The sequence below is a fragment of the Mastigoproctus giganteus genome, chromosome 1 (genome assembly GCF_048544385.1).
Source record: "Mastigoproctus giganteus isolate SK-2022 chromosome 1, ASM4854438v1, whole genome shotgun sequence".
Classification (NCBI taxonomy): Eukaryota; Metazoa; Arthropoda; class Arachnida; order Uropygi; family Thelyphonidae; genus Mastigoproctus; species Mastigoproctus giganteus.
The window spans coordinates 247,734,088-247,746,579 of NC_143575.1; the positions used below are offsets into that span (position 1 = coordinate 247,734,088).

The 12,492-nt window shown below is 37.0% G+C and overlaps 1 protein-coding gene across 1 annotated transcript in view; it reads right to left on the reverse strand.

Annotated features, from left to right (window-relative positions):
• LOC150091732 (uncharacterized) overlaps window positions 1–12,492 on the reverse strand; it is a 97,485-nt gene that overhangs the window by 70,550 nt on the left and 14,443 nt on the right. The window contains exon 3 of the mRNA XM_090369500.1: window positions 2,094–2,360. Coding sequence (XP_090225626.1) covers window positions 2,094–2,360 — 267 coding nt within the window. The remainder of the gene's footprint in view (window positions 1–2,093; window positions 2,361–12,492) is intronic.

Sequence of the window (12,492 nt, forward strand, 5' to 3'; positions counted from 1 at the left end):
AAAAAAAAAAAAATTTAAATAATATTTTTAATTTTTTATATCTTGGAAAAAATTTCAGACTTTTAGTTAAGAAAATTAATATGCATGGCATAATGTACATGATTACCATATTGATCTTTCAATCAAATTTCATGTACAAGGTTTACTCAAAAAGTTTGCCGAATGATCTTTTAATTGTTGAATGTACAATGGTAACTAAAAGATTGCGAACAGTCTTGCAACATCTTTTTAACATGTGCACACTTAATTTTAAATTGTAATCACATGCCACTTTAATAGAAAGCTGCTTTGAATGAACATTTTGTTTTCTCCATTTGTCACAGGTACTGAAAACAATGAAATGTTAAGGGAAAAAAAAAAAAAAAACAATGTTGACCAATGTAAAACATTCCCATCGTGCCATATACACCTTATTCACCTGCTGTGGCACCATGTGGCTTCTGGCTATTCCTAAAATTAAAACAGGACTTGACAGGAAAATGATCTGAGTCAATTCAAGAAATAAAATCAAATGCAATGGACCACCTAAAGCATTCACAGAAGACTACCAAAAATGTTTCGATTAGCAGGAAGGCAGGATGAAACAGGTGTGTGGTTGCTGAATGAAATTATATTGATTATAAAAGGATAAGCATTTATCATTGAATAAAATTAATTTTTTACAATGTTCAAAAACTTTTTTGATCAAACCTTGTATTCTGATCAGCTTACAGCTATTATCTCAGTTATTTTATATAGCATTTTGTTTCATTAGATTAAAAAAAAAAAAAAAAAAAAATTATGTATATAGTAAAGTAAATGAAATTAAAAATGATAATAAATGAGTGGGGAAAGAATGAAGAGACCAAGATAATTAGTATTTTCAGACAGATCACTAAATGTTAAAATTTAATCTTTTGTTTTAACCTGTTTTATTTTTTCTATTTTTATTTTTTAAATTAATTTTTTAGTTCTGAAAAGATTTAATAAGAGATGGTAATAATGATTTAAATGTTGAGGTGAGAAATGGAAGAATGAACAGAGCTGGATGACAAAGACATTCAATCAGAATAAAAAAACGAGATGTCTGTCATATTAGTTTTTGAGCTAGATTAAGTTTATTCAAAAACAGGGAAAATTTTTCTTACAAAGCGGATATTAATAATATTTTAATTGCAGTATATGCATGGCCTAAATAATAAAAACAAATATACAGGTAATGCAGCCTGTATGCTACAAATTTCAATAGTGTCCAATGTGGCCTAAAACTGAATTTGGACATTAAATTATAACTAATGATTAAAAAATTCAAAAAAAAATTTAGTAATTTTTAATGAGATCATTAAAAATGACTAAAATTGACTGATATGATTACAAAAATTGATGATGATTATATTTAGAATGTAAAGAAATAAGTCAAAAGAAATTTTATTTTTTAAAAAGTCAGAGATAGAGACTGTTTTGTGAAAGACACAATGAGATTAAGCACTAAGTAAATAAATAAAGTATACTAACTCATGTAATTTTTGGTTAATTACGTTTACTGAACCTTAAAGTGATTAAAATTGCACCCAGTCAAGATAACTAAATCAATCAACAGCATGCATTAGTGTTGTCATCAATTTGTCTTAAATTGTGCCCATAGTGGTTCTGAAATGTCATCTATCCCTATTCAGGCTTCATTGATTTAGTTTAGCATCTACCTTACCTAACGGCCTCCATAGCCGAGTGGTCAGGAGCGGGAGTGCAGTAGCACACGCTCTTTGAGTAGACCGGGGTTCAAGCCCCTGACTGCTGAATACGGTCGATCTGCCAACCTGCACTGGACCAGCGCGGCAGACTAAGGTCCATTTCCCTCAGCATGAATTGTTGAGGAGGCTTCCATCCTGCAGTGGGTTGATAATGGCTGAACTTTACCTTTTTACCTTACCTAGGTGCTACTTATTTCACTTTTAAGGTTCAAAAAACTTAAATCAGCCAAATACCTGAGTTAGCATATTTTGTTTATTAATTTAGTGAAATACTTTACTACTACTGTAATTACAAATATTATTCTGTAATTACATAGTATTAAGATGTAATAATAATATATAAGCAAGAGTAATGTTCACTACCTTTTGTGGGATCCATAGCAAACATAACACCACCTTCTGCAACAAAAATGCAGTCATCAGTTCCATCTTCACTAATATCTAAGCCTTTACAATGACAATGCAAAAGCGAAGCATGAATGGCAAGTTTCCATACCTGTGTCCCATCGTAATTACGAAGGGCAATCACTTCTGCAAGATTAGATGAATGGTTATCATTCTTTATATACCCAAATACAATCAAGGATTTATCATCACTTTGTCCTACTGAACAGACTGATGAAGAAAACGCTACAAGGAAGATCAGAAATGGATACATTTCATTACATAAGTAAAAATTAAATTTTATTTTACACTATTCCAAAAAAATTAACTACTATTAAAAAATAAAATTAATTTTTTAACCCTCAAAAGACTTAACAGAAAAATGATGCAAGGAAGTAAGCACTACATAATTCACAAAAAAAAAAAAAAAAAAAAATGTCACCCATTTCATTTGCCCAACCATTCTTTAAATTTATTCAAGCTATCCATTAACATATGCCAGGTGGAAGTTTGTTCCAAGAAATAATTACTCCACAGCTGAAAGCAATTTTTCACATCCATCCTGCAACCATATCCTTTTTCTATTTATTATGTCCTTTGTATGTGTCATCTAAGAAAGAGTAATGGCACCATCAAAATTTAGTTCACTCAACACAAAGCCTTAAACACTTCAATCAGGTCTCCTTTTTCCAACCGTTACATTTACAGAACTCAAGTCTTCCTTGGCAAACTATAAGATGGAAGCATTCAGTAGAAATGTTTGGTGAAACATTTCCACTGAATTTGTCCATAGATGGGTAACATAACACAGAATAGCACCAGTGGATCAACACTGATAGAATCCATACTGACAATCGTTGATCAGATGGAAGGTTTCTAGATAGTTTAAGAGTTGGTGGTTGATTGATTTCTCCATTACTTTAGAAAGAGTAGAAGTAATTGCAATGGGATGGATGTGTCACCCTTTTTAGGAACTGGCTGGATATGAGCAAATTTCCAAGCAAAAGGAAAAACACATTTCGAATAAGAAAGTGAAAAAAGGTGACACAGAACAGGAGCAAGTTTAGGAGCACAGGTTTTGAGAACAAGTGGAGAAATACCGTCAGGACTTGGTGCTTTCTTATCATCAAGATTTGTCAAAATCCTTCTGATATCCTTTTGACAGAAGACCACAGGAGGCATTGAATGGAGTGTACTGGGAATGGTGGGAGGTGGTTTACCAAGAACATTAATACATGAGTTGGAAGAAAAATAAGATACTAGTAGGTCAGTCAGCTTTATCCTTAGCTGAAGTGGCAACAGAACCATCTGGTTTTGACAGAGGTGGGAGCAGAGATAGGTGAAAGTTGCATCCAATAGCTTTGTCAAGAGACCAGAATGCTCGGCTTCCATTAGGGCAAGAAGCAAGTTTTCTACTCAGCTTGTTCGAAATGTAGTTTGGACTGATTAACAACTGCTTTACAATTGTTGCGAGATTTGGCGTAGGCAGAAAATGAAACTGAATATTTAGAAACAAGCCAATTACAATATGCAACATTCTTCTCTTGAACAGCCTTAGCACATTTATTGGAAAACCAAGATTTAGATAAAGGACAAGATTTTAAGGTGGAGCGTGGAATAAAGGATTCTGTTCCTGCAAGAATAATTTCACTGACACAATCTGAGAAAAGGTTGACAACAGGAGTTTTGAAACAGTAATCCGACCAAGGGAAAGAAATCTTGCAGGTCATCCCATTTTGCATTCTTGTAATGCCAAACAACACTAAGTTGGGAAATGCCATGATAGAACAGCTCCATTGAAAAAGAGACCAACACCCAAGTTGCGATCTGAGGTATCTAGAGGACCACTCACCTCGACCGTGTACTTAGAAGGGTTGTTTGCAAAAAAAAAAGATCAAGCATGTTGGCTCCATGGTTAGGATTGTCTTGTATTCTGGTAGGTAAATGAACAATCAGCATGAGGACATTAGTAATTGCAAAAGCCTCAGCATCTTGACCAGCTGGGTCCGTATGACTAGAAAACAGAAGCCAGCTGGAGTTTTGAACATTAAAATCACCAAGGAAAATTACCTCACTGTTAGGAAAGTTGGACTGGAGAAAGTCAGTTTCAAAGAGAGGAAGTTAAAGAGTTCCATGTGATTAGTAGAGTTGAGAGAACGATACAGGCAACAGACGGATTTTTCAGAATGTGGTAGAGATTTTGAGTCAGAGAAGATCGAAAAGAAGAGATATTCCATTTTTGAGCCACTTCTACCATTCAAAGACACTGGTATGACAACTTTTTATTACCATAAACAGATTTTAACATTTCATATATTTCTGTTGCAGATTTTCCTAGTTTAAAGCAAAATTTGATATTTTTTGTTGCTCCATTGCAAAATCGTCAACTTTAAAGTAATAATGAAACTGGCTGTTATTTGCAACATTTCAGCCTACTAGCAGGTCTAGTAGGCTCTGTGTCAGCATTTGTTGGAGAAAGTTTGAACTACAACATACCACTTCCATTTATTTTCAACATATTGAACATGACTGCAATAACAACAGCCTTAACTTTATTGCCACACCTCATATCATATTCTTATATCAGACCATCATTAACATTAATGGTAAGCATAAGATGCAAATTTCATTAACCTAAACAGCAGTAACCTAAACTGCTGTAATGTGGATTAACTTACTTAGAATAAAACAGCATCTTATCACAAGGTTCACCTGCTGCTAATCTGAGGGTAGGTGTTGCTAGTAGACTCTTTATTCCCAAGATCTCTACACGTGTTACTCTTTTGTCTGCTTTGGTGGTGAAGGAAAGGATCTTTAGGGATACTAGTATGAATGTGCAGACACCACCACAACTATCAGCAGATCATTACATCAGCTGAACAAGGCCACTTTCAGTGCTGAAATTGAACATCTTCCTCAAGTGATGGAAGAAGGGCAATTGTGATGATTATGATGAGTAAGGGATAGATTTGGGTTATTGAAGCATACAGACTCTACTGATTGTCTGTAGCACATACTAATCAAATACAAGAAACATGAAATGATTCCCATAACTAATGGGCCTGTCAAAGGTTAAATCAGATCACCCTGCAAAATAAAATTCAGTCTTGGTATACAACACATCTCTGAGAATGAGGAAACCATGGCAATATTGCATTAAATTTCAAAACAACTATAAATCATTAGTTAGCAGGTCAGGCCTATAGGATGGATAACTATTTCCTTGGATCCACATTTTTGAAAATGTAGCTAGGATTTGCATAACTTGAGGAAGATAGTGTTGCTATGGAAAAGATGTCTCACCCATAAATTTTCCTTCATATGCTTTAAATCTTATTATATTTTATCACTTTATACATAACTTAAGATAACAGTTTGTTAATCATACAGTCTTCAAGAATAATTCCACCAGACAAAAAAAAAAAAAAAAAAACATGATTTTACAATGGAATGGTAATTATTGGTTCTGCCATACAGGCCCAATGGCAAGCTGCCTGATATTAATAAAATACTATCTTTTTCTGAATTGGCTTCAACATTCATGGCATCCAGCATGAAGTAATGAAGTTCATATAATCTGTATTCGATAACTTTATTCCTTAGCCATGCATTGCCAAATAAATTCTGTTGTAGATGTAACAGTAGGAAGTTGACCAAACAAAAAGTTTGCCACCACTCAATTTAAATATCCAAAAATTTTACTTAAAAAGAAAAATTAAGTTCGTTGATAGACATTTTTACATCTCCTAAATTTTCTTAGAAGCATTAGCATCTTTTTTCACATTAGCATAGGCATATGATGCAAGAAAGCAAGCTTATGCAGCATCAGCCAAAAAAAAAAAAAAAAAAAACACACCTTCCATTTCACCCGTTCGAAATACCTGTCCAGCTGAGCCTTAAGTTTATTTAAACTATCAATTTCCACAACAAGGGATGGAAGTCTGTTCCACCAACCAACTACCCGCTGGCTACAGGCAAATTTCCGCACATCTATCCTACATCTGTCTTTCCTCAATCTGAATTTATGCCCTCTCAGGTGATTATTCTGAGCAAGAATCCCATCAGCACTGAGCATGCTCAAACCATTCAAGGCTTTATACACCTCTATCAGATCACCGTCTCCAGACGCCGGTGCCTAGTCTCCAGACACTGTAATTCACAAAACTTAAGCCTTTCTTTGTAAGAGCACCCCTTTGTTCCATTCACTAATCTTGTTGCCCTTCTCTGTACTCGTTCCAGCAGCTCTACATCCTTCTTGAAATGAGGTCTGCAGACCTGTATACAGTACTCTAGGTGTGGCCTGACCATTGCCTTATACAAGGGAATAGTTACCGCCTTATCCCTGCTAGAAAAACTTCCTGTATATCATTGACAAGACACCATGAGCTACTCTTGTCGCCCGTCTACACTGCTCAGAGAACTTTATATCTGCCTGCACAATAACCCCCAGGTCCTTTTCATTCTCTACCACTGTCAGTGTAGTACCACAGAGCAACGTATCAACTTTGTAGTACTTTACATTTGTCAATGTTAAACTTCATTTGCTACTTCTCAGCCCATCCTTCCCAGATCCTGTTGCAGCAGCATAGCATCAGTAGTCCTTAACAACTCTGCCAACCTTTGTATCGTCTGCAAACTTGGACATTAAGCTTGATATACCATCATCAATATCATTTATAAATACAGAAACAATGGACACAACACTGAACCCTGAGAGACTCCACTAATAATGTTAGTCCACGATGAGCAGTGGACATTGATTACCATTCTCTGTCTTCTCCCACTCAACCATCCCTTTATCCATAGCAGCAATTTGCCTCCAATGCCACACTGCTCCAATTTGTGCAGCAGTCCTCCATGTTCAACAGTATCAAAAATCTTTCTAAGATCCAAATATATAATATCAAAGTTATTCCCTGCATCCAGTTCTTTTGTGACTGTATCATAGTATCCAATCAAATTGGTCAGGCTAGACTATCCCTTAACAAAACCAGACTGTGTCCGAGCTATAACTGAAGTCTTGTCTAGATGATCCTCCAGTGCTTCTTTAACCAGGACCTCCATTAATTTTCCTCAAACAGAAGTTAAACTCACAGGTCTATAATTACTTGCGTCAGTTTTTGATCCTCCTTTGTGAATTGGGGTCACATTTGCACATCTCCAGTCCATGGGTATATCCCCTGTGTCCAAGGAATCTCTCATAATTATGGCTAAGGGTTTGCTTACTTCCTTTGCTGCCTCCTTTAATATAACTGGATAGATCCCATTCACCCCAGGTGCCTCGCTTGTGTTTATCTTCAACAATTTCTCCTCCACTTTACTCTCAGTTATTACAAGTTTATCTAGCTTACTGCCAGAGTTGAATACATCTCTGGCATTCCCCTCACTGAATAACTCCTCATGTGTGAATGTCAATGCAAAATATTCATTTAGTTTGTTAGCTACCTGAGCAGGATCACCAACAGTTGAACCATCAATATCAAGTGGACCAATCTGATTCATCCACTTCCTTCTAGAGTTTACATAAGTAAAGAACTCTTTGCTGTTTTTTTTTTTTTGCATCCTTTGCCAAAGGTTTCTCGTAATCTGCCTTTGCCTGCCTAACCTCCTTTGTAACTTGGTTACAGATCAGCTTATATCTATCATAGGCTTCTGTGTCACACGTTAATTTATATGTATCCCATGCATTTTTCTTCTCTGCCATATGTCTCATTAGTTCATCTGACATCCATTGAGGCCTAAACCTTGAACAATATTTCTTAGCTGGTATGTAAAGCATAGTAACTTCCAAGATAAGTTCTTTGAATGCTTCCCATTCTGAATTTTCTGTTGGTAACATCATCAGTTGGTCCCACTGTATAGAATTTAAATACAGTCTCAGACCATCGTAGTCTGCCTTTATGAAAGCAAAAACCCTTCCCTTTACCCCTGATGGTAGTTACCTCTTTGAGTAAATCCCACTTCAGCACACTGTGATCACTGCCACCTAGTGGTTCCTTTATCTGCAGATTCTTAATGCATGAAGAATCGCTACTGGTAATCAGATCAAGAGTATTACTCCCTCTAGTTGCCTCCTGAACATGCTGATGCAGAAATCAATCCTCGAATAAATCCACAAAAGCCTTGCTAATGTGTGAGTGACCAACCCACAAATTCCAGTCAATATCTGGGAAATTAAAATCTTCCATTATAAGAGTCTGATTTATTGGCCCACTATTTCCCTGTACAGTTTCTTATTATACTCATCAGAGTCATTAGGCCTATAGCACACTCCTACTCTTAATTTTGATCTCCCAATGCTTATATCACACCAAACTAATTCGACACTGCACTGTCCAGCGATGTCGACTGGCTTCACTTCTTTGGATTTTATGCGTTTCTTAACTAATAGCATAACCTTTCCTCCCTTCCTATCCTGTCTATCCCTTCTGTAGACATTGTAGTCCCCAAATTCCAGTTCTGCATTCCTTATATATCAGTGTGACACCACGTCTCTGATATCCCAACGATATCCGCCTTTGATGCTTTGAGCAATACCTCAAATTCATCAAATTTATTTTCCAATGAATTTAGTCATTTTTAGATGAAGATTTTAGTCACTTAAACAGAGGTGCAAAATTTTTTTCTAATGCCATTGAGGTTGCATTAAGAGTTCAGGAGAACTACTAGTTCGGAGGATTAGGGAAGTTACTAAACGATCGGCTCAGATCAGTGGCATAGGACAAAATTAGATTAGCACCTTCTCTGAGAGCGCTTATGTGCAACCATTAATAACCTTAAATACTGAAAAGGAAAATGTCATAGAAGATAAATCATTTTGAATAATTGAAAACCACATGGAAGATCACTTTTAAGTAGCTATCAGGGTTGTGAAAAGCAATAAAATAAAAAACTTAATTTGTTTATACAGTAATGCTATAACTATGTAAACAAATTGAATGAATTTGATCACAGAAATTAAGTCACTGGTGAAACTACTATACCGTTGGGTACTGATTTGGTATGGTTGTTAAAGATCACACGGGCTGTTCTGATGTCGGCAAGAGGGAGACAGAATTTATAGTTTCACCACTTTTAATTCTTATATGCTTGGGTTTACTAAGACGTGGTCCATTCAGAGGTACAAGTTGAATAATTTCATTTTGGTGAATACTGTGTGTTAAGGAGAGATAAGGAAGGACAGATGGGGGTAGGAGAGTGATGCTTTCGATCACACTAAGGAGTGTAACTGTGCCAAGTGTAAGTTGTTCCACTGCTTCTACTGGAACTGCTAGCTTTTGGGGGGGGGGATTCACAGAATAAAAGGTTAAAAGTAGCCGCAGGCAGAGGTGAAGGTGATTCTTGCACAACTTCTTTTAGAATAAGTAGAGACCTGCAGCGAGGGGTGCTGGGGGTTTCGGGAACTGATGGCAGCCATCGTGAAACAGGTGGGTATATGGGATGTGTCAGGGTAACTAAGAATAGGAATATGTGCATATATGCTTGCATGTATACCAATGCTAGAAGTATAGTAAATAAATTTGATGAATTTGAAGTGTTGGTCAAGACATCAAAGGCAGATATTGTTGGGATGTCAGAGACATGGTGTCACACTGATATTAGGAATGCAGAATTGGAATTTGGGGAGTACAATGTGTACAGAAAGGATAGACAGGATAGGGAGGGAGGAGGTATCATGCTGTTAATTAAGAAAAACATAAAATCAAAAGAAGTGCATCCAGTTGATATAGATGAACAGTGCACTGTTGAGTCAGTTTGGTGTGACATAAGCACTGAGAAAGCAAAAATAAGAGTAGGAGTGTGTTATAGGCCTAATGACTCGAATGAGTACAATGAATAATTGTACAGAGAAATAGAGTGGGCTAGTAAATCAGAATGTCTTATAATGGGGATTTTAACTTCCCAGATATTGACTGGAACTTGTGGGTTGGTCACTCACACACTAGTAAGATTTTGTGGATTTCTTGGATGATTGTTTTCTGCAGAAGCATTTCGAGAGGCAACCAGAGAGGGTAATACTCTTGATCTGGTTATCAGCAGTGATCATTCGTGTATTAAGAATTTGCAGATAAAGGAACTACTAGGTGGCAGTGATCACAGTGTAATGATGTGGGATTTACTTAAAGATATGATGGGAATCTTCCTCTTGCTCAGAATAATCACCTAAGAGGGCATAAATTCAAATTGAGGAAAGACAGATGTAGGATAGATGTGCAGAAATTTGCCTTTAGCCAGCAGGTAGTTGGTTGGTGGAACAGACTTCCATCCCTTGTTGTGAAAGTTGATAGCCAAAATAAATTTAAAGCTCAGCTGGACAGGTATTTCGAACAAACAGAGGGGTCAAGTGGAAGTTTTTTTTTTTTTTTGGCTGATGCTGCATAAGCTTGCTTTCTTGCATTATATGCCTCTACTAATGCTAATATAATTACCATCAGGGGTAAAGGAAAGGATTTTTGCTTCCGTAAAGGTGAGTACAGTTGTCTCAGACAGTTTTTAAATTCTGTACAGTGGAATCAACTGATGATGTTACCAACAGTAAATTCTAAGTGGGAAGCATTCAAGGAAATAATAGTGTAAGCTACTAAATATTTCATAAAAAAAAAAGTAAAGTGCAGCCATTATCAACCCACTGCAGGGTGGAAGCCTCCTCAACAATTCATGCTGAGGGAAATGGACCATAATCTTCCACGCTGGTCCAGTGCGGGTTGGCAGATCGACCGTATTCAGCAGGCAGGGGCTTGAACCCCGGTCTACTCAAAGAGCGTGTGCTACTGCACTCCCGCTCCTGCCCACTCGGCTACGGAGGCCGTAAATGTTTCATACCTATTAAGAAATATTGTTCAAGGTTTAGGCCTAAATGGTTGTCAAATGAACTAATGAGACTCATGGCAGAGAAGAAAAATGCATGGGATGCATATAAATTATCAGGCGACACAGAAGCCTATGTATATAAGCTAGTCTAATCAGGTCACAAAGGAGGTTAGGCAGGCAAAGGCAGATTGCGAGAAATGTTTGGCAAAGGATGCTAAGAAAAATAGCAGGGATTTCTTTTCTTATATAACCTCGAAAAGGAAGGGGATGAATCTGATTGGTCCACTTGATATCGACGGTTCCACTTTTGATGATCCTGCTCAGATAGCAAACAAACTGAATGAGTATTTTGCATCTACATTCCCACATGAGGAGTTATTAAGGTTTGAAAATGGCAGAAGGTTATCAAATTGTAGCAGGGTGCGTAATGATTTTGTAATAACCTGAGAGCAAAGTGGAGGAGAAATTGTTGAAGATAAACATAAGGCACCTGGGGTGGAAGGGATCTATCCAGTTATATTAAACCAGGTGGTAAAGCAACTAAGCAAACCCTTAGCCATAATTATGAGAGCATCCTTGGACTCACGGGAGGTCTCCACAGACTGGAGATGTTCAAATGTATCCCCAATTCACAAAGGGGGATCGAAGGGTGACACAAGTAATTACAGACCAGTTATTTTAACTTCTGTTTCAGGTAAAATAATGGGGTCACTGGTTAAAGATGCATTGCAGGATCATCTAGACAAGACTGCAGCAATAATTCAGACACAGCATGGGTTTGTTAAGGTTAAGGGAAAGTCTTGTCTGACAAATTTGATAGGATATTATGATGTAGTTACAAAGGAACTGGATGCAAAAAATTATTTGGTTATCATATATTTGGATTTCAGCAAAGCTTTTGACACTGTTGTGCATGGAAGACTATTGTACAAATTGGAGCAGAATGGTATTAAGGGTAAGTTGCTACAATGGATAAAAGGATGGTTGAGTGGGAGACGACAGAGGGTGGTAATCAATAGGTGATGCTCTTTGTGGACTAATGTTATTAGTGGAGTCCCACAGGGTTCGGTGTTGGGTCCACCATTGTTTTGTACATTTATAAATGATACTGATGAAGGTACATCAGGCTTAGTGTAGAAGTTTGCAGATGATACAAAGGTTGGCAGGGTTGTTAATGACAGTAATGGCAGTGTGCTACTGCAACAGGATCTAGATAATTTGGGCAGATGGGCTAAGAAGTTTAACCTTGACAAACTTCAGTTTAACAACTGAAGTTTAACCTTGACAAATGCAAAGCACTGCATATGGGTAGAAGTAACCCCAGAGAAACGTACCAACTAGTGGTACTACACTTAAGGTGGTAGAAAATGAAAAAGACCTGGGAGTGATTGTGCAGTCAGATGTCAAGTTTTCTACAATGCAGACAGGCTGCAAGAGCAGGTCATGGGCTTTTGTTAATGATATATAGGAATTTTGCTAGCAGGGAGAAGGAGGTGATTGTCTCTCTGTATAAGGCAATGGTCAGGCCATGCATTGAGTACTGCATACAGGTCTGGAGGCCTCATTT